The 24,406-nt window shown below is 30.0% G+C and overlaps 1 protein-coding gene across 13 annotated transcripts in view; it reads right to left on the bottom strand.

Annotated features, from left to right (window-relative positions):
• LOC105838746 (electroneutral sodium bicarbonate exchanger 1) overlaps window positions 1-24,406 on the bottom strand; it is a 56,321-nt gene that overhangs the window by 22,026 nt on the left and 9,889 nt on the right. For 2 of the 13 annotated variants that reach the window (XM_012684523.3, XM_012684521.3), the window contains 7 exons: window positions 13,731-13,855; window positions 11,267-11,395; window positions 5,816-5,881; window positions 3,580-3,718; window positions 2,892-3,111; window positions 2,441-2,564; window positions 1,507-1,683 (listed from right to left, as the gene is read on the bottom strand). In XM_012684523.3, the coding sequence (XP_012539977.1) occupies window positions 1,507-1,683; window positions 2,441-2,564; window positions 2,892-3,111; window positions 3,580-3,718; window positions 5,816-5,881; window positions 11,267-11,395; window positions 13,731-13,848 (973 nt within the window). In that variant the 5' untranslated portion in view covers window positions 13,849-13,855. Of the gene's footprint in view, window positions 1-744; window positions 808-1,506; window positions 1,684-2,440; window positions 2,565-2,891; window positions 3,112-3,579; window positions 3,719-5,815; window positions 5,882-11,266; window positions 11,396-13,730; window positions 13,856-18,440; window positions 19,092-24,406 lie in introns of those variants that run through there. The other 11 variants (XM_012684526.3, XR_001139240.3, XR_003626420.2 and 8 more) reach the window with 11 other exon arrangements.

The following is a 24,406-nucleotide window of genomic DNA, read 5'->3' on the forward strand; positions in this document are numbered from 1 at the left end:
ATGAATTGCCACGTAATATGTCACGTACGATAGGAAGTAAACCCGTCATTTTGCAAACGCATTAAAATTCCCCGTGTTCTCTCATCGTGCGCTTAATATCGCTGTCTAATCTTATTTGCCCAGACTAAAGGATGATGTTCAGTGTCAACAGAAGACAGTAATTAGACAGCCACATTTAATGCCCGTGAGAATGCTGAGCAACTTCTCGTGTTGCAGTAAGTTGCATTGGTAGCTGTAATAATTAACTTCAGTGAGTACTCGGAATGAATAAGATGTATTTAATATTCGAGAGGTAGAATCGAGCAATGTAGTCGCAACTAGAATAGATCAGACGCGTTATCTACCGCAGTGTTGTTGACATCTATTCTCTAGTCGATAAAGACACGTATTTATAAAAGATAGTACCTTCTGGTGGATCAACTTTCGATTGTTCAAATCAATGCTATGTATTAACAAAAAGAGACACGTAAAGTGTTATACAAAATTTGCTTCGCGCAGAGGAATGTTAGGTGATGTTGTGTCCTTATAGTTGAAACTGTTGTGCATTACAATAAGACAATTATAATTCCATCGAGCTGAAACAGTAAGAGGAAGGATCGACGAGAGACTCGAATGAGTTTCGCCGCGCGTCGATCGCGAGCTTACGTGATAAGACGACAAAGAAGAGACTTTTAGTATAGACGGAAGATAAGTGAGAAGTAAAATTTTGTGCAGATTCGAGAGCAAACCATCTGGCAAGCTAACCTTTTAGCGGACACATCGCGAACCACGTTGTGAATCCCACCACGTGGGGTATGCCAAATTCGTCTGATAAAAGAAAAGAAACGGCGTTAAGTTATAAATTTTTGACCGGCTTGAACTCCGGAGCACGAAGAGGGTGACTTGATGAGAGCGATGATCAGTCTTGATGACGCCAAATATTTCACATTGACAATCAATTAGCAAGACAATCACCAAGAAACATCAGGCAGTTGGGGAATGACCATGATGGCTTGTAAATCCAACGGATCGCGGACGGATCCAGCGACAATCTAGATTGCCTTGATCCTCGCTTGATCGGCACGCACTATGACACACAATCCAATGATACCAAGTTATAGCTAAACGTATCGCTTGCCTCCCAAATTCGTAATCATACGTTATCGTTCTAAAATTGTTTTCAAGTTACTGATGTTAAATTTTTGCACTTAATGCACTAAACTAAAATAAACCTCTTGGCAATTATACTTTACTACATCCTCGTTGGGAGTTCAAAATGTTAACATCAAGACATCAAGATTAAAGGCGTATTCGGTTTATCAAATTACAAATCTCTCGGGATCAAAGTTGCAAAACCAAATTTACGATGGCTTTTAATCTCGCCAGCGATAAAGACACCCTAGAATTTGCGAAGCGATCGATACACGCATGTTGTTAGTGGGTTGTTCCGTTGGGGTGTGGTTAGAAAAGCGACGAAAGCACCGCAATCCAAGGCTGCTTAGCGGGATGAACTGGCCTAAGTTGTACCTGGAACCAGAAGGTACGGCCCTTTGAGGTCTTTCGCCTCTTTCGACAGCGGGGCCGTGTTCGAGTTCGGGCAGCTACTGCTGCGGGCGACGGACGGCACGTAAGTGTCCTTTGGATCACGACGTTCCTGCAAATCTGACGTCAACAAGGCATGCATACCACATGAACAGTCGAAATCTGAAAATGTCGATTGTGTCGTACGTGTTTTAACAAAGTTAGCACACCCTAGGACCCTTGGACCCGACTCTTTCGTCTCGCCACCGTCATCCGGGTGGTCTTCAACGAAAAAATACAGGTAAAAACACAAAAAACAAAATTGGATTAGAAATTAAAATAAATAAAATTCGATTAGCTTAAAATATAATAAACTCTTAATGACCCGAGGTATCCAAAATTAATGAATAAAAAAAAAGTAATCTGTAAAATAAAAATCAAGATCAGTAACTTAAAAAAAAATCAATCTTGATTCCATTTTGAATTTAGAAATTCATTATAATTTATCTATTGAACATTGTCCCGGGTCATTAAAAGCACAAAAATAATAAATTAAATATAAGGGTATATACTAAATTAAATAATAAAAACTATGGATATAAAGATAATTTTGTGTCCAAACACTAATAATTATTTATTATAGTTTATATTCTTTGTTATATAATTTTTTTTAATGAAAAGACAAAACATAATTTAAAAAGAATGACAAATTAAATATAAGTATAAAATAATAAAAAGGAACAAGGAAAAACGTGTTGAGAATGGACACGTTAGGTAGGCATACGGGGTAGTGCTAATCACGCTGAAATAATCTGTGTTTATGAGCGTCCATATGCCTAATTTTAGAAGTATTATGTACAGTATTCGTGTAGAGAGCCATTGGTTACCTGTCAAAAAGTTATTTACTGGTACTGAGACAAAGAAGTAATGTGAAACTTACTCTTCGAGGAGGAATGGTTACGTCCTATCTCAGCTAACGATCGTATGATCGGTAACTTCGACATGTTATTGTCTTTACGTCTTTCGTGTTGGTGCCGATGTCGGACGAGAAGGGCTTCTCTCACCTGAAATGATATTAATACTCCGTCTGATCGATTGGTTAGAGATACACGTGTCTGATATGCTGAAGTATTAATTCTCAAATCAAAAATATCCGAAATAAGTTTAGAAGTACGAATCATAAATTTTTTAATTTTAAATCGATAACGATTTTCGACAATAAATAGATTTACGAGATTTATGAATGAACTTTGTATATATGGATTATATCAAAGACAAATTATGGAGATTATAAACGTTTGTGATCTATTTAAAGATATCGCGATAAAACTTTTCTATTTTAATAGGGCAGATTGAATGATGCTTCTTCTCACACTTTGTTACATTCTTACCTTCTCTCGCAATTCCACCGATAATACTCCTTTACTAATCATGTTATCGAGAACAAGATCAGCTATTTGTTCTAAACTTCCTGCTTCCATATCGAGCATGACGGTTCCGTTTAAAAGGAGGCTCCTTAATTCGAAGAGTGAGTGCAGTGATAGTGTAGCAACATGAGGTTTACTCCATCTATTGCCACCTTCCTCGACATCTTCCTCGAACTTGATCCATCTGCGTATATATTACATTTACATTTAATATTATAATATTATACGTACTCTTTTTTCAATACTTTCTATCTTATTTAAGAAATAAAAAGTTGTAAAAATTGTTTTTTGAAGCTTAAAGAATGTATAAGTTTAAAGCACCAATCTGCATCAGAAGAATTAGTATCAATATTATATATATATATATATATAATTTTCATGCTTTTGTCTCACTGACATTTTCGTTTAATTATTTGTTTTGTAAAATTTTTGACGTAACAAATTGAAATTATATTATTATGTATGGATATGTATTTTGCCATGTCACTAGATTGCAATCGAGGAAATTGGACATTATTTCGAATATAAAAATAATATATATTATTGCAAAAGAAAGGACGGTGATGGTTTCAATGCATAACATTAACGTGCAACATTCCCGCATTTCAAATAATGAAAAATCAACGAGGTGGAATTGCAGTTCGATCTTTACCTCGCTGTTTCTTTCCATTCCATTTCGTCGCCATCCTTGACGAGCTCCTCCATCTCCGAGAAGAGCGGATGCGATTCGTGCGCATCGTCACCAACTTCCTCGCCAAGGATAAACTGTACTCTCTGGGCTGGCGGAGTGACTAAACAATTGTGCAATAAGGCGTAAATCGTTGATCTCAAAGTTGTAAACGGAGATACGCCAGAGAATATGTACAATATTTATACAGAAAGGAAATACATTTATATCAGAATATACACGCTAAGATATAATAAGATATAACAGATGAGAAGTTTGTTTAATGATATCACTTGCGAAATGTTTAGCTAAATGCTATTGAAGAAATTGACAAATGCAAAATACATACATTATTAATATTATAACGGCAGACATTCTGGCCTCAATTTTTCATTATGTACATTATGTACATTGTTCATCAAATAGAGATTATAGAGTGATAACTTTAACGAGAACTCGCACGTCAATTAGAGATAACCAGCGAATCGTTAGGACATATTGACTACCCTTATTTACGTGCAGAACGGTATGCAAGCAAGTAAACTATCAATTTCCAGAACATGCCACGTTGCATTTTATTCTTTGCGCATCTCAGCGAATGAATGTAATGTCCAGAAAGAAACATTGCACAGCACATTTAAGAGGGAAACTAGAGTTTTATTTAGTAAAAGATCAACAAAGAGAAAGAGAAAGAAAGAAAGACAAGTTCTTATATGTCTAGAAAATTAGGAGAACAGAAATGATTATAGGAAACAAAGTTTGACGAAAACTGAGAGATGTCAGCACAAAAGTATCCGACGTTAGACTTGATATCAACGAAACTTAAGAAACGTGAGAAAAGAACAGAATTTCGCATCCAAAACGGTCTTTTGAGCGCGGTCACGTCAGTTTCCAAGCAAGAGTGAAAGGAAGTTGACGTTGATCGATCGACTGACGAATAGCGTAAAATATATATAGATGTGTGATATGAACATACGTATGTATACGCCATATGATAGATGACGCATGCACATATTCGAAAGATCATTTTTCAGAGACACACAGAAAGCAAAGTGAAAAATAGAGACCTTCTGATTAAAACAATTGTGTAACCTGTTGTGTAATGTCCAGTTATATAGTTAGAGTTGGGTAAAATACTATTTTATAAAATAAACGGCAGGAGAAAAAGGCTATCCGATATTCCCCGACCTGTTCTATAACTATCGCCGATGTAAAGAAGGACTTTAAGGTCAATCAATTATTATGTACTGACCTACGAGATCTATCTCACAGGATTATGTAAAACAAAATTTATACGTAAATACTTTTCACGTTATATTTTTAAATATTATATGTATTCTAATATTGTATATAATATTGGCAAATAATTTCCCAATTTCAAATTGTTCGAATTCCAATACATTCAATTATAATAATTGAATTACAAATCCCCGGGTGCAACTCTATTATTTCGTGCAGAATATGGTCACAAATGATTTTAAAAATATCGCCCATTCGTCACGAGCGACGATTTTTATTTGTTGTTCTTTATTTGTCGTAAGCGCGGCAATATTTTTCACCGTTCATATTCAAATATCCCACGAACGTGGAAATAGCGCTCTTACCCTCCTCTTGATTTGTATTTATTGTGTTGTATGTATTATGTTGTGCGCCGACAAAATTTCGGTACCGTTCGTACATCCCACACGAGGCTGTAAATATTTATCGCGAGCGGCATACGTATTAAGTAACGAACGTTACACCTCGACGTGCGCACAATTCGCACGTGCGGAGTTTGCAAATCCGCGCGCGCGTTGCAGCAACACATGGCCGCGCAAATGCGTTCGGCACATGAAATGCAATCGCGATTACGCAATGATAATCAAAGAATCAGGATGACGCTATCCGCGTGATATACAAACTACTTGCGTCTGCGATAAACGTCGATGCACGTGATGTGACGCGATAATCGCGGACACTTGACATCACATTGTCGAAGCATTTACATTATAATTAAGTTTAAAATATCAAGATTGTTACTTTTTCACGGGTCTGATGTCAACAAAAGTGTCACTCGTGACCAATCACTCGTATTAGAGATGTCACATGCGCAAATGATGGCAAACACGTGAGATCTTCCGCGAGGAAAATTAAAGGTCGCATTGCGTTGCGGGATGCACGAACGACCTCGCAGTAAATATTTGCATCACATAAAGGAGTCTCATATGTAACAGTGGCTTACATATCATCTCGCCGGCGGGGTCGCAGATGCTAGCGAGACGACCCCTGCGCGCCATCAACAATTGTCCTGCAATGTCAACGGTGTTACCGTGTCATTCGGACAAAAGGATTACTAACTTTCGAGGGAGTTTGTGTTACACATAATTTTTCTATTATATTACCGACATATAAGATGAGGAGATTTAGAATGAATAATCTTATTTTCAACGTAATTACGAAAAACAGAAAATCTTTTCGCCTTTTCATAAAGAAAATACTTGATTTTTTATTGAATATTATTTAACTTGTTTTTATAATTATTACTTTGTGTAATGAAACATCGTGTTGCTGTAGGTCCATAATTTGCGTTCTCAATTAGAATCTCAAATGTAAGCACGACAATTGCCGTATTGATTCAGCCGTTCTTGATGAAGGATATCTTAATCACTTGTCTTGATATATACACGATGTTTGCTAAAGACGTAATCAGATATTTACGATGAAAGGTACTGACAACCAAAATATTGATTAACTTGAAGATTCCTATCACTGATACAAAAAATATACTTATATTAAAGAAATTCAACTTATTTATTCTAAATTGATAACTAGTTTAACTTTTCACCAAATATTTTTATATAATAATTAATAAGTAAATTAAATAATCTATTATTCCATTTAGAATTCCTTTAAATACTTTGCAAAAATTTTCAAAATTCGAAAAATGTTTGTTTAATTCAACTTTTAAAAAATTACTTTTAGAGCTTTATTTTTAATGAAGAAATAAATAAGTTTATAGTTTATAAATATGTATAATATTTATGTGTATATGTATATATATATATATATATATATATATATATAAACTCTATAAAGTTATGAAAATCCGTCGATGTTATAAACTTATAAAATAAGTTGTATAAGTGTAATCGTGTACTTGAGTTTCGATATTAATTAATTTAGAAGTCTATAGATAGAAGTTAATATAAAGTATGATATGGAAATTTTTCACGACTTTCAAGAAATCACTTAAATCTGATAGAAGAATAAAGTTTTTAATAAAAACAATATTTAAAGCTTTAATATAAAAAGTTTTATAATCTAACATGTCAATTGTACCAGTTTTAATTATAATTTTCTGAATTTGACAGATATAAATGCGATTTTCTTTTAAAATATTAAAATATTAAAATTTCTTCAAATATAAAATATTTTATAACGTGTTCTATAAAATATTTTTAAATTGCCATTTTTTATTGCTGATTTTCTGAGTTTAAACCTGTAGTAAAATGATACCATTATTGACATCACAATGGCTAGTAATAAATTGTAAAGAATATGCATTTAGTGCCATCATTGGTGTCATTATTAGTATTGAATGCACAATCTTTACAATTTATTATTAGCTACTAATATAAAGATATTTTAAATAAGTAATAAAACGATATTACGGTGAAAATATGCTTTGCTGCGGTAGAAATTAAATGGATAGCGTTATAGTGTTGACTGCTAAGAAAGTGCAACGAGTTTCTGATCTGTGTACTTTCCGCGTGAGAGTCCTTAAGAAACCCATTTCTTGAAGGCTGTAGTCGTAAATGTATATTTTTAAGGCCATAAGTGTTTCTTCAGTTTTATCGAGTCCCATCAGGCAAAACAATACAAAATATATACCAAAAATAAATACATCTTTAGAAAATATTTATAATAAACAATGCAATAATTAGATAATTGAGATAATAAACTTGCTAATTAGTCCAAAAATTAAATAAAGTTGAAGAATTATGATAACATAACTCTGTTAATTATATAAATAATATTTAACTTAAACTGTTATTTTAAACATTTCAGCTATTATTAAAAACATATAAAACTATATCTTTTGTTATACAAACATATTATATTTTGATGTTCAACTTATTAATCTTATTTTAAATTAAATTTTTTTTTCTTTTTTTTTTAAGTGACAATATTCTTTTATTATATGATCTTAAATATTAGGCAATTAGCTTTTATAGTTGTCGATTTTCATAATCATTATAATTATATAATTTTATTATTTTAAATAGCAAGAAACAATTTTATTAACAACTAATATGATTAAAAGAATAATTAAACAATACAAATTGAAAAATAATACTTCTATTAAAATTTAATATTAATTTAGTGTAGTGTGTATTCTAAATTATAATTCTAATCATTTTTATATTATTGTTATCAATAATTTGAAAAAATATACAGGTCTCTTCTAGAATACAGTTTTCTTTTAAAAAATTATACTTCTTTATTATTTTATATAAACTTAATTTATATTAAAATATTTAAATTCAGAATAACTTGCATGTTTTATATTGCAATTATTTTTATATTCAAAGTTATATAATTTAAAAAATTATAATAAATATAATTATTTTAATTTAATAGAATAATATTTTAAAATAATTTTTCATTTTTTAATTATTTTTTTGTATATGCAAAAAATATGTTTTTGTTTTACTTAATAAAAGAATTAAGAAACTTGACTAATTATACCTAAGCGTTTTTTTCATTGTGTTTTTATTGTGTTTTATTCGTTACAATGAGTAAGTAGATCAGGTTCAACATCTTCTAATCTTTCAATAAAATTTTACTTTATTGTAATTCTCCGTGCCGTGTCCCAATTTTACTTCACGCGAGAGTTTCTGTCCGTTAAAGATTCTCTTAATCCGTCATTAAATTATGAAAACAGCTTTAGAAGTATCAAATCACAGAACTCTAGAGAAAATAAAATTATTTGGAAATTAATATTGGCACGTTTATTTTAAAATGTTTGAAATTTGATGAATTAAGAAAATATTTAATAATTATATTTAAAAAATTTAAATTTTACGAAGTAAAGATAATGTTCCAATTAAATTTTTGTCAATAAAGATTTATTTAACAATGATAATAATCTATATATATGGTTTGATATAATAACTATATCAAACCAATTCAAATTTTTAACACTCTCATGTATGTATTATCGTTATTTTTACATAAAATATAAAAATGCTATTTTTGTCTATATAAGACTTTTCCTTTTTTTCCTGTTCTTCGTTTCGGTTAGAGCCATGCATTTCTTTTATCTTTATATTAAAGGGTTACTACAGTATCGATTGTCTCTTTGTATTCGGTGTATCAGAAGTAGGGTGAATACCCGGATAAGTCTCGACAAGTGGTTGGCGCGTTGCCATGTTCAAAAGCGCCACAAAAGCGCAACGCGTCACATATAAGGCGTTTTAACATTTCGAATTGCTTTTAGTATGAAAATGTAGTCAAAGATTTTTAGAACAATCAGTGTGATAATTTCATGCAACAAACACAATTTTTTGAAATGCGGTAAAATTTGAACGAGCGAACAATAGCGCTATCACGAAGTGCAAATTTACACCACAACGAAATGCAAGGCAGCGACCCTCGTTTCATTTTTAGTCTGGCGTAGTCCTCTTTTTATTGCTATATTTACCGTCTGTCTGTTTTAAGTAACAAAAGTAGAAAACGTACAACTTTATTTAACTGCAGAAATAAGATTTATAGTTTATTATTTTATATTTATACACATTACATTTATGTAATTAAATAAATTCTTTGTTAAAAATTGTTGGATTTAATAAAATTTAAATAAAGAAAAATTCATGCAAAATTAACAGATTTGCCTCTATCTTTAAGAGCTATACGGTATTTCACATAAAAAATTGTAATATTTATTATAAATTAATTGTTATTTGCATATGATTAAGATATTTAATCAAGATGATAATTATAATAATCATCTTATATATCTCTTCTTTATTAATGTAATATTTTTTGACAATGCGTTATATAAATACAAAATTGCAAAATATAATGACTAATTATAAACTATGCATAATTTAATTTTACGTATATTAAAAATATATGTGTCATTGAACACAAGGAATGTAGCATGCGTCGATGCCAAATTCTGAGGGTTGTAAATAGTACGAATGTCGTGGGAGTACGATGTTATAAGATTTGACCATTTTATTGTTGCAGACCATTTTATTGATGCATTAACTTCTAAATTGAAGTAATATTTAAAGATCTGTAGCTAATACAATCTTCTTCACTCATTATTAGTATTATTTGTCCATCAAAATGACAAATTAACTTGGTATAGAAAAATGAATTTACGTACATTTACAATTCTAAGTAATTGTAACAATATAATTAAGAATATATTACACATATCACAAATTTGATTTTTCATTTTAAACTTAGTTGTTTTGTAAATAAATAAATAAATTTAATTATATACGCAAAACAATTAATATCTGCATTACAACAAAATTTTACATAAATTATTTTGAATTGTTAACATACTTATATTAAAAAATCAGATTCTTGTTATGATTTCTTAATACATTTCCATTAGAATACATTTCTACTTCTTATTTTATATTATGAAAAATATTTTTTGATCCAGATAACCAATCGTCACTAAATTTTTTGTATTACTTTTGAATGCAATGCAGAACAATCTGTCATTTTTTATTATTATGAAAATAAATGTGAGAGATTCTTAAAATCACAGATATTTCAAGTGACATCAATTTTTACTTAATTTTTTAAGTTTTGAGCAATTTTCTACCAAATTTAATTACGCTAAAGAAAATACCACGTTTACATCGTAAGAAATCTTAGTGTAAACGGTTGCAAACAAAATTCACATAAATCTTTTCAGTTTTGATTCATTGTCAGTTTCATAGTTTAAAATTGTTGATGTTTTGAGGATACTTAATTTTATTATTGAAAAATTTGATAACAATTTTATTATTGAAAAAATAAATTTTATTGCAATATATCGCAATATATTAATATATATAAAATATATAAGCGTTTTATTTAACGCTTTAGCTCTCTCATGCAAATTCCTATGTACTTTATTCGAAAAGTTAGGTAATATCGTATATGTAATTAACACTTTGTGTGCTGCCCACGTGTGAATCCTCGTTTCTACCGCAACGTTCTGTTAAGCCACAGAATTTGAAATATCCGCTTATTGGCAGGAATGCAGGATGCGATAACAATCAGATGATTTATCGACAATAGTTATCGTATAAAGTATGGCTGAAGCGCGTGAATAAATTATATGTAATTTAACGATTAAGAGATATATGTATAATAACATATACTAATATAGATACAAAAGTATAGGTACATTCTCAACGAATTTATTAGAAGTACATCGTAACAATGAATTAATCACTTGACGTTAAAAAGAGTTGACGTTAATAATAAAAAAAGATGCTCTATCCATGTAAAAATCTATCTGAGAATTACCACATCCGTACAAGGGTTACTTTGCGCGTTCGCATTGTACGATACTTTGGTCGCTGTTTGAACCAGGTTCGACGAATTACACGACGCGAACATTATTGTCGAGAACCACACAATTTTCTGGAGTACGAAGGAAGAAAACGAAGGAACAACTTACTCGGTCTATCGTTGTCGGCGTCCTCCTTACCACCGGGCTGTCGTTGTGAATGGTGGTGCTTATGGTGTCGGCGGTGTCTTCTCTCCCCTGGCAGATGCACGCCCACATACACCGTGTGCGCTCTGTGACCTGGAAGCAGATGAAAGGGATGCCCCGTTACACATAGTACCTCATGAAGATGCGCGGATTTAGAGCGATTCACCCTGATGAAAGTGTACGCGGGCTTTTCTTTCGTCACACGAAAGAAAATTAGGTCGGCGTCAGTTGATCGCGTAATCCTGCCTACAACAATACGAGACAAGTAGATCCTGCAGAAGTGAAAGGGTTCTCGTGTATCATTCCAGATGGGATTAATTTTCACGTGGGTTATGGTTCAAATGGTTCACGTGCTAATTGTAAGACAAGTCTACACAGACGAAAAGGTCAACAGGTTTTGTACCGATTTTGTAGCAATAGGCGGATGAATAATAAACTTCGCGTGGACGATGTACATTAATGGCATACCATTTTTCTGATGTTAATAATATCTGATATTAGTAATACGATTTTTCAGCATGATATGCAATTTACTACAAAGACAATCATTACATACTATCTCAATATACAAAGAGTATTTGTTCTTGACTGTTTCCATTAACAAATTGTAATCTACATTACTATGAATAAAGATCGTGTCAAATTGAAATTGTTACAGAAACTGTATAGTAATTAAATAAGTAAATGAATAAACCTATATTACATAATTTACAGATAGGTGTATAAATATAATTGGACATCACTAGCGTTAATTAAAAATATATTTATATATGTTATTAAATACATATTATGAAAATGTTTAATTAAATATTTTTTTATAAATTTGAAATAAATTTATATTTATAAACAAATTGGAAGGCCGCGAGCTGTGAATGTAATTCAAGGGTTTCTACGAAAACCAGACAAGTCATTTTTTTTTCAGTTTAGGTAATTTTGTGTGCCAAATCATCCCCTCTGTTACATTTTAAAATACGTTATTCTGTCAAACTAAAATTTTGTTCTTATATCTATTATGTGTAACCGGAAAAGAATTATCACAATATTAATACAATAAAGACTTTGCAGATGAGAAGCTTATTTTTCCTTAAAAATTTTTTTTTTTTTAATACTTGTTTGATTTTTCTAAGAAATCCCTCAATTAATCATTTAATGGAACGTTTTATTTTTAAAGGCGGTTTGACATTTTTCAAGAAAGCTTTGCATCCTGTTGATCGCAGGAGAGAGACACTTGCCAGACTGGACGATAAATTTGTTGTGCTAAGAAGTCCAGCGTTTACAAGACCAGTCACAATATGTACGGCCTCTATTCGCACGTTTCGTCATCGATATGAGATGACCTCGTCGCAAGCCCATATCCATCTACAGTCGGTGTTGTTTAACGAAGTAACGATTTTCGAAGCACCTACACGCGCAAGGTCTGTCATGCAAGCAAATACTGAAGCCAGATTCGTATCAGACTGACCTAGCAGATGCAGGCACGTTATTGCCTGCTATAGACAATGTCTGATATTTCAACTAAAGCTCACGTTCAATTTGCTTATAGAATATAAAATATCCGCGTTCATGGATTGGCATCAATTCATGTAAAATGAACTGATGCCAAGAATGGGCGAAATTATCAATTTCATATTAATATTTTTTTCACCGTTTTTTTAGTTCATAAGTTAAAAATTTTTTTTCTCATATAAACTTAATAATAATCTCAAAAATAATTGCATAAATGAAATATCATATTTCTGACAAAAAATCTGTAGTTTATATTTCTCGTCGAAAAATTCGGAACAGTAGAAGGAAAAATATATCAAATCCTACAAAAATAGAATGTAGATTTGATAAGTCAAATATATATAGCCGTTTAATATCAGTGACTTGATTGTCCTATTTTACCAAGTAACTTCGACTTATCACCTTTAACGCCAACCACTTTTATAGAACCAGAATATTTCGAACTTTTTAATTAAATTTAAATCTGTTCAACACAAGAAAAAATCAATTCTATCTATTTTATAGTATTTTTTATTCGTTAAATTTGTTCAAATTTTTTGCAACTCAATCAAGTATGATGAAACAAAATTCTTTAATAAATATTATAATTACATACTGTTAAAAATATCCAATTATATAAAAATTACATCAAGTATTTTAACCAGTGATTATTAAGTATATTTTCGGAAACTTGTGCATTATAACAAAAGATATTTATAAAACATTCTTTAATTAATTAAAAATTGATTATAAAACAATTTATTTAATTTAGACTCTGTGTAATTTCTATTTATTTAATTTAGATTCTAATTCTTAGATTTAATCTCAAAAATTCTATTAGAATAATTTCCTACTTGTTCATAATCTAATGTAAACAGTTTGGTGACTACGCTTAGTGTTAATTCGCATTAACTTGAAATTTGAAAATCTAAGGATTTTTTACCTTCATAATCTTTTTCCGTGTAAGACTGATGAGTAATCCGCGCACCCGGGTCTTTCGGGGCCTCATCGTCACCTGTCCCGCCCGGATGGGCCCCGCCACTGCCCGCTCTCGGCTGCATCCACGGTCTGTGAAAATAAATGTTCGATTTAATTATCGCGGTGCCGATGGTGACGACAATTCTCTGCATGTATCCGCTTCATCACGCGGACGCAAGTTTTCTATTATTAGCGCATTAACGAGTTCCCAACCGGCAGAAATATCATCGGGTTCGTTTGTCCGCGACTTTGTTCCTTTTCCGAGAAACGTGCTTCTACCGGTAAATTTTCCTCCAGTAAATATCCAATTGTTACTTTATTAATAAAAGTTGATTCAAGTTTTGTTGTAACGTTAACTTATAATTAACGTTCAATTAATGCGCGTTGAAAGTTGTTCATTCATTTCGGCGACAATGCCAAATGTGCACACGAACGTACACCAATGCGAAATATTTCGTAGGCGTCCACGACCGTCCGCAACTACTCTGACACCAGTTAATAATAATTAAGCTTCCACCGTCAGAGTCACTTTGCACACAACTGCTTCCTCTTCATCTTTCTCCTTCCGCTTCCATGCTATTAAATTTCATTACCATCCATTTCAATTTTTCTTATAGTTGTTTAGATCTTTTAATATAGTTTGTTTCTACTTCTCCGCATTTAAATACATGAATATTTTAGATTTATCACTATAAGGGAAATAAAAGTTAAGTAATAATAAAATGTACTAATTTTTTTATCAGTTTTAAGTTAAGTCTCTCTCCTTTAGTAAAAATTTCATCCTGTTTCGATAATTAAATTATAATTTATATATGTATATCTTGAATAAGATTGTAATTTAATTTTGCATAATTAAATAATTATCCAACACAATTACATATTTGTATACATTTTACATCATCTGATATTCGTAGCACTGTATCTATCCATGTTTGCAAATTGTCACGAGCTAACTTTAATGTATTTCACTGTCCTTGCTATAGATATATTCGAAATTTCAACATTCTCTTTTCTGAGCTGTCGTTCAGTAATGAAAATGAATTTAGCACAATCTGCGGTAGACTAGCTGGACGTTGACTTTATTCGTATGAGTAATTTTACAATTGATCTAAAAATAGTAAGATAATGCCTCTGAATAAAATAAGAGAAATTAATTTTTTTACAAATTTAATTTTTTACAATTAAAGCAAAACTTCAATATTTGTTTCGTGTTCTATTTGTGAAATAACAAAATATAAATGCTGTATCGTAAAATGTTATAAGTTAAAACTATTTTAAATGCTAATTAATGGCAAATGCTTATTCAAAATAACTAATAAAAATATTTAAAAAATTTATTTATAATATTTATATTTATAACAAGCTAAATTTTATAATTAATAAACAAATGTAATTGTATATAACAATGCATAACAACAATAACACTTATTCTAAAATATTAATTAATAAAGAGAATTATAAAAAATTATATATATTAGTAACATTGTAATACAAATTTACAAAAAAAAGTTTATCTATTAAAATTACCTAGACTTTTTAAATATTTACATTAATGTTTTATTTTTATTGTATGTACTAATAAAATATTGTTCGTCTTATATCTCAATTAAGCTCGTCTTCTGATTTCTCTTACTATAACTTTCTTTTGCATATTAATGTTTATTGTATTTAAGTAACGTTTGTTTCTGTTAAAATGTGTTTCGTTATTTAAAACTGTAAATCTTATCGGAGTTTGTTTAATCAATCAATTATCTCCTTTTTAACAGATATGATAATAGAGTTCTTTAATTGTATTAATTAAATATTATTTTTATTCTCTACGTGTTACGTATCTGTATTTCTGTATTCTCGTATTACATAGGAAATTCGACAACTTTTGCTCAGTGCAGTGCAATGCAATGCAGAATAAATACAATAAATTGCTTCGTTCGACTGCAATTGACAGTTGATATATGGAAAAAAATCTTCACAATTTCGAACAAAAATAAGAAAAGTTAAAGAAATGAGAAAAATAACAATTGTAAAACTGTTAAAACAGTCGATCAAACATGAAACTAAATGGATTGGTTACAAAACTAAAAGGGTGAATCAAAATATGAGTAATCCAAATATGACATTCTTTCAACAGAGTATACTGGAAAAACAAATTAAATTTAATTAACCTACGTAAAAGCTAATATTCCATGTAGTTAAGTAACATTTTTTAAATATATTATTCAAATTTAATTTTATATATTCAAATATTATATTATTATAAATATAAGCAACTTATAAATTCAGTTTTTCTGATATGTTATAATGTTATCACATTACTTATAATTCAGCAACAATAATAATTCTACAAAAAAATGTTTAATTTCTCAATATTATTTTAAATTGTAAATAAATACCTAATTATTTTATGTATATTATGTTTATGTATATTATGTTTATGTATATTATGTTTATAATAATTTAATTAAAATTTTTTTAAGCATCTTTTCGCAATTAAATTTAATAAAATATACATTTTTTCAAAATTATATACATTCTCAAAAAATGTATTCATATATGTATACAGACACGTAATTAAACACGTAATTAATCCGTTGACTTTATTGTTTTATTACAAATTCTTCAATCTCATTCGTCATAATTGGCAATTATTTCTATTAAGTTCTTTATTATGTTTTTGAAATTTCAGAGATCTTCCTTTCTCCTCATTAAATATATTTTCTCCTGTTTTTTCTTAAAAGAAACAAATGTAATAATACAGTTGCCTGTTATCTTCGTCTTCTCGTGTAATCATCTTCTTCCTCTGAGACATTTACTAATTTCCTTTTGCGACATTCTTGATTCCTCTGTTCTCACGTTTATCAGCGGTTGTCAGAGCAACTTTAATGTTAAGTAGGTAATATCATGACAAAACATAAAAAAGTGATTGCCAAAATTCAAATATATAAACCGCTAAAATTTAATTCTGCTAAGAGAAGAAGATTTTTAACTTAAAAATGTCCAAAAAATAAATATTAATATCTGTACACTAATTTTCCACTCAAGCCAGGTGTTTGTCTTTTGTCCTTCAAGTCTATGATTTCTCAAGATTGATTAACTAATAGATTGATCAAAGTTTTTACCGAATAGTAGATCATACATAAGCAATGTACTTCGCGAACAAAAGTTTTATGTCAGTATTATTATCGAGAATGTAAGTCTCTAGTAATAAAAGACGTTAAATTGTTCACATACATTTACATTTACATATTGATCGTATAACAGCCACAGTCACGATTCTTTTGATATCCCACGTTCACCCTTGCAAAAGCATCTAAATTACTATGGTAATCGCGATTTAATTTTGAACTGTGAGCAACAGTTTCATAGAACGGAGTTTCGCACGTGTTCGGTCCTTCTGTTGAGATGATGCGACTACCAAATTTCTCACGCGCAGTAATTTACGATATATGAAAGAGTAATGGCGATAATGAAAGAGAGAAAGAGAGAGAAAGAGTAATATTAATATCACTAGTTGATAAGTGGCAAATGATAATAATCGATTTTATTACTGAGTCTTAATAACATGAAAAATAGATAATTTGTCAATTAATTTAATTTAAAATTATTGATTAAATAACAAGCATAAGAAAAATATTTATATACATATATATATATATATATATATATATATATATATATGCGCGTGCACGTGTATATAAAATAAAAAAAAAAGAAAAAGTTTATTTTTTATGTCACATAATTTTCTATGTTATTGCAATTAAAATAAATTTTATTTACGAGTCTCTTAATTTAACTAAATAATACAATAAACTATTGATATCATTTATTCAGTTCCTGATTTATTAATTAGACTACCTTTAATGTTGTTATAAATAAATCCTGACTACTATCGATTATGTAAAAAGTAAATTAAAATCATTTGCAGCTATTAGAAGGAGTAATAAAAAAAAAAATAATAATGGAACAATCTATTAACTTCAAAATTTAATTTGTGTCACAATGTAAATGAGACAGTATACAAGATATACTCACATAAATAACATTTTCTGATATGCAACAGCAAAATTGTTGTTTAAATCCGACATTTATTATTACATAAAAATTTTTTTGTGAAAATTTGCTAAAATATTATATAATATGTACTTGTAAATTATATACATTTAAATGTAACATAAAAAATAAGAAGAAAGTTAGTAATACAACTCAGCAACACACTCAATTAACAAAGGCAGCACGCGAAGATAAAGTGTAATGTACTGCATCATCATTTCTTTATGCCGGACAATGCGTCATAATATAAACGAGCATGTAAAAAGATATGGTACACTACGATTATCTACCTACGCTACGGATTAATTTTGACACGCGTTTTATAAGCTTTTTATGCTTTGTCATCTTATAATAAGGACCAAATTACGTTAAGTGCACGTGTGCAAGATTGTCTTTCTCGAATAGTCTTCTCATTATGGTCTTCTGTAACTTGAAACTTCTTGTTACTTGTTTTCATTTAATACTTGAGATTTCTATTTTTAACTGCGAAGGCCTTTTCTCTTTTCTTGTTTATTCAATTCCTGCTTATTCGACGGCGAGTATAGTAAGTTAAAATAAGTAAAACGACAAATGCAATTTATTATAATAAGTTAAGATAGCAACTCCCCCCCCATTTAGTTTCTGCTACCTTAATGCCGAAGTGTCACAACTTTTTTTCTTGTCCCTGGCCTTGGACAGTTTCGAACACCGACGGCGCTCAATCGCACGACACAAATGTTTGACGTTCACCGATGGCGCGCGACATTTCTTATATCTTTTTCCCGGCGACACGTGGCGGGAAATGGTCAAACGCATCGCACATGCATCTCGTCGCGGAAGCAACTGGCGCAAGACGGAGCTTTATTCGCGACGCGGCGAATCACTGGCAGAGCGGGGAAGATACGTGCGGACCGTTTAATCTGCTTTTTCGTGGGCGCTGCCAGGTGCAGCTCTCGGCGACGAACGCAATTGCAGCGCTCGATATAAACGCGAACGACGTATGCACGTGCTGTCAGGGTCGCCTCCGCCTCGATGCCTTCGCGGAGAAAGACAGTAGAATAACATCAACGTCGCGATCCCGCGTTATGCATCCTCAATGAGCGCTATTCGAAGGTCTACGTCTTACGAACTCTTTAATTACGTAAGTGTATTAGATTTGGTGAAATTTATTGAAATAGTGTTCGCTAAGACCATTAGATTGTAATTGCGAAAAGTGTCGAGTAAATGGGATAATGATAATTGTGAAAATTGATTTATACTCTACGATAATATCGTTGGTTTCACATAAAAATTTATGTGGTAAAAATAATCGTTACCCATGCATCTTTCATTGATTTCTTTCATACATTTCTAAGATTGCTCCTGATCTGACGATTGCTCGATGAAATGTCAAGACCGCATTGTTGTCGTCGAATTGTCATCTACCGATTACGAGCCGTCAAATGGATAATTACCACGATACAATTACCCAGGTTGTACCTATGTACAAAGCTTCACATAATGAAGCTTTATTCGTCCGAGCTGTCTCTCTAATAGGGAAAGAGTGATTTGATAAACAAGACGAGAGAGAGAGAGAGAGAGAGAGAGAGAAACAGAAAGAAAAAAATTATTATTGCTTAATTATTAAAAGAATTATTCACATAGACTCTTATAGATAAAAAAATCTTAATCTCAGAAAAAATATAAATAGAAACAAACCTTTCTCTTTTCATTTTTTTTTTATTAAGCTTGTTCATAACAATTTATATGGATAATTTTTAAAATCTTTTGTTACACAAAAATTATATGTAAAATAAAATGTCTTATGTTAAACATAAAATATGAAAATTATTCGAATCTCGGTCATGTATCCAAATATGAGCGAGTTTACTCATGCTACAAATTGTAATGCCAAAGAGCTCTCGGAAAATTTCTTCCAATATTGTAAAATTATATACCTTCTAGATATATAACTTCATTTAAAACTTTATACGTAGTTTATATTTTAAAGTGTCTCAGATATTATCGACACATTGAGAAATTTTATTTAAATTTATCATAGCAAGACAATTCCTACACAAAGAAAATTTTATAGTAAAAATTACTATATACGATAGTAGTTACGAACCATAAGAAGAAATTTCAGAGAATTATACCATAAATAGTATAAATATTATGGTAATTTGATGAAAACATAATAAAAATTATCATAATTATTTGATTTCCGCTTACTATTTACCATAGTAATTTTTCTTATCATAGTAAGCTATAAATTTTTCTAAGCAATTTCTATTTTTTCTGAGATTAAGATTTTTTATCTGTAAGAATTGTGAATAATTCTTCTAATAATTAAGCAATAATTATTTTTTCTCTTTTTCTCTCTTTCTTCTCGTTTATCAAATCACTCTTCTTCTATTAGAGAGACAGCTCGGACAAATAGAGAGTTTATTATGTGAAATTTCGTATATAGGTAGAATATGAGTAATCGTATCTCGGTAATCCATTTGACGACTCGTAATTCGTAATCGACAGTTGACAATTCGCCAACGGCAATACGATCTTGACATTTCATCGAACAATCGTCTGATCATGACTGAGCAGTTTTAAAAATGCATGAGAGAAATCAATGAAAGATACATGAGCAATAATTAGCAACTATATACGGCATAAAAATTCTGCGCGCTAAAATGTAGTACCTCAAATCCTATACCAGATATTAAGCTAAACAAAGAATGCAAGAGTTAAATACTTACATTTTGCTACATTCCACCATGCACTATCCCTCTACACTTATGTATCGTAAAATAACCATTAAGCATTTTATACTCCCTACAGTAATCATTTTATATAGGTCGTATTACATGATCGCGGTATATATACTTACTACATTGAGAAATCGATCCAACTCACTCATAGTTTTGTTAATATTAATGGTAAAGAACTAAAAATCACAATACAATACTAATATAACATAAAGGCATATAACAGAAAATGGCTGTGAGCAAGTTACTTTCATTCTATTTCTTTTTACTTCTAAATCCCCGCGCGGTGTAAATATCGGTTACTCTAATTCATTGTCAAACAAGTTAACTGTATAATTTTATAGTGTTGCATAATCCATTGCATCAAGTATAATCTCCTTAATTATCATGCAAAGCAGTAACCTGCTTCTCGTTTGATCAAACTTCATAAACTTGACTTAGACGACTTAGACGGATGGCATTTATATCGAATATCTAGAACTAATATTAATACAGTTGATGTAAAATTAATTTAAATTAATAACTCTAAAAATTTTTTTTGTTTTCTTAGAACTGTTGATTTTATCAAAGAAAAAATTAATTTTTAATTATGTTAGAAATAACATTATAATATTAAATCTATGCACATTATTTTATAAATTAATAAAATCTTGTAAAATTAATATTTAAGTATATGGTACCCTCTTTTGGACCTTTTCTTTCTTACAAACAAAAAATGAGCAATAAAGTATATATTTTACGTATAAAAAGTCTATACATATATAAATGTCTATAATACAAGAAATAAAACTTAAGTTTCTTAATTAAGTGCCACGTGCATTGCGCTATGCTTCCGGTTTCGGAATAAACGAAATTCGGACGAGGAAGCGGACAATGCTCGAGATGATAATCAGGCGCGGAGGTCGGCGGACAGGCCAATGAGACCATTAACAAGCGACAACAACGTCAAATGAAAAGGTCCTTGTCATACGACACTTTTCCGTGGACATGCAGCGATAATTGATGGCTTAATAATGAAAATAACTGCAAATCGTTTCAGTGAATACGTATGGTAATACGCAACAATCATCGAAGATAATTTGCTCATCCACGTTTTAATTACATAATTGACAGACAAATCTAAGGACGATCAATGTTTGTTATATTACTCATCAATTAGTGCAATTAGTAATAGAAAATAGCTATCAAACACTTTAGTTTTGTAATAATTATTATAATCTTAGATGTGCCAAAAACAAAATAACGTAACAGTTTCTCTCGTCAAAGAAACATTAAAATTTTCTTCATGAATATATCATTCAAAAATAGCGATTATAATAAACAAATAAGTAATATTGAGAAATTTATTAAAATAATATTTAAAAATAAAAGAAATATTTTATTTTGCGTGAAAATGCTTCGTGTGCAAAAATTCATTTTTAGTATTATAGATAAATTTTCTAGTATTCGTTATATTCTTTAGTCTTCTATTAATATTTCGTAAAAAAATTTTGTATGTTAATTTTTTTTGTATCAATAATAATTTCCTGAAAAAAGAGTATATGTTTAACACATGAGTGGACTGAGTTTGCAAATCGCTTTAAAATTGTATTTTTTACTTCTTACGAGTAAAGTAAAAACCGATGAATGCAACCAATCGAAAGAGGCTTTAACGTGAAAGGTTTTGTATATAAGGTACTTTGATATTTTGTTGAGATAAAAATAAGAAAAGCAACACATTCGCTCGTCATTAAGCAATCAATTAAATACTCGTACTTGTTTGCCTCCAAGAACTACAGGTCTAAAGGAATGTGTGCAAAACGGATTATTACTTATGAGCGTTTGTGTAATTATTTATGAAGAAAGGAAAATTACATAGAAAATAATTGCGTTAAGCATTCGAGAAAATTAGAATATTGTTTAAAATTAGTATACTTAAAAACAATTGTTTTTTTGAATATAATAATATGATTAATTGATTATAATTGACATCAATGTCGTATTCTTGTTTTATAATCTTATCTTTAGAAAATCAAATTTTAATTATATTAATTATTTATAAAATATCTTTACAAAGGAGTATCTATTTAATTCCACATGAGAATATATTTGTATTACCTACATATATTTTACATTTTATATTTATTTTAATGAGATAATCTTATTTTGCAAAATTTAAATTCAATTCATTAAAAATTTTGGTCAATTTTAATTAAATAAGAAAATATTATTCTTAAACAATTATTAATTTTCTCACTTAACAAGTACTTACGCAATGTAATTATTGGCAAAACCATTGTTAAATAATCTATCTGTCTGGAATAAGTCGTAATAAGTCAATGCAACTAATTAATATCTAATAATATTTCTGTAAAAAAATAAATAACGAAATTAATCAATAATAAATATATCTTCGATAAATAGTACTACTTGTGTAAATATACGTGTATCAATGATATTTATTTTTAAGACTGATTCGAGCAAAAAAACGAAAAGACTGGAACGATGATAAAATTGATCAAAGACGATATCTGACAGGTAAGATTAATAAGTATGACTCACAAAATACAATAATTCCATCGTAATTATCAGTTCATAAATCAAGATTGCGTTTACCTATCAAACCGTAATTTTACCCATGCGGAATTTAAATGGCATTTAATAGAACTCGTAGGAATAATAACATCAACTTTTTATTAACACTAAGAAGTAAACATCATTAATAATTTTCATTAATATGAGTCATCACAAGCATTAGATAAATGACATGTTTACATAAATTTGATTTACAGTATAGCTTTGAGAAATGATACTAATTTCCGTAAGCAGCAGGTTGATTTAGTGTTATTAGAAGCAGACACCGTATTGTCATCTTTTAGTAGTATTTAATGTAATGTTCACTTCTCCATTATACGTATCTTCTATACAAAGTATTGAGATTGAGATGATTACTTTACGCCGACATTGCATCAATTGAAATAAACAAAACTCTCGGCGCAAGTGAAACAGCTTTAAATAGTTACTGTATTTTCCGGTACTGTATTTTGTCCTATATAAAAGATGAATATTTGCGTGAGTAAAGAAAAGAATGAGAGAGAGAGAGAGAGAGAGAGAGAGAGAGAGAGAGAGAGAGAGAGAGAGAGAGAGAGAGATTGTGACGCGCTGTGCCACTTTCTAACTAATTTTGACATTAATGTAGAAGATGGTTCTTGTGGTTGAAAATTATCTTATAACTTTATGCCTAAAAGCATATCATAATGTATTAATAAAGATGATCTCAGCGCATTGCACATCAAATCTTAAATGCGTAAAATTACATGTAAATAATATTAAAATAAATATATAAATAAGAACTTTCTCTTAAAAATTTAAATTAAATCAAATTATTGTTATAAACCAAGATTTTATAATTTTGTAATTTTTATAAGATATTACAATATTTTTATATAACACATGCAAGATTTTTTACAAGATTTTTTAATAATTTGTCATAATTATTTAAATATTTATGAGTGAAAAGTTTGCTGATCGAGTTAAACGTCAAAGCGCGTTGATGTAGCTCTTTGGATCTCTTGCAATATTTCGCATCACGTAAATAATTTACACGAGAGATGCAAACTTATCCGAAGCAATTTTATAAAGCATGTGCAAATAGATCAGAAAAAATGTTATTCTATCTTGAGAAGAGAGTCGCAAAATAGAGATCTCATCGGTGAAAGAGGAACGCGGATAGAAAAAGCAATCGATTATGACTCTAAATACCAATGAGACTTTCATGCACCTTTAAAGCAGAAGAGAGGTCAAAGGTTGATTATCCCTGAATAAAGTGTTACTTTCTAACAACCTCGTTCTTTTTCAGTTTTCCTAAAATAACTTTTAAACTGCGTCAGTACAT

Source organism: Monomorium pharaonis, chromosome 3, assembly GCF_013373865.1.
Source record: "Monomorium pharaonis isolate MP-MQ-018 chromosome 3, ASM1337386v2, whole genome shotgun sequence".
In the NCBI taxonomy this organism is placed as follows: domain Eukaryota; kingdom Metazoa; phylum Arthropoda; class Insecta; order Hymenoptera; family Formicidae; genus Monomorium; species Monomorium pharaonis.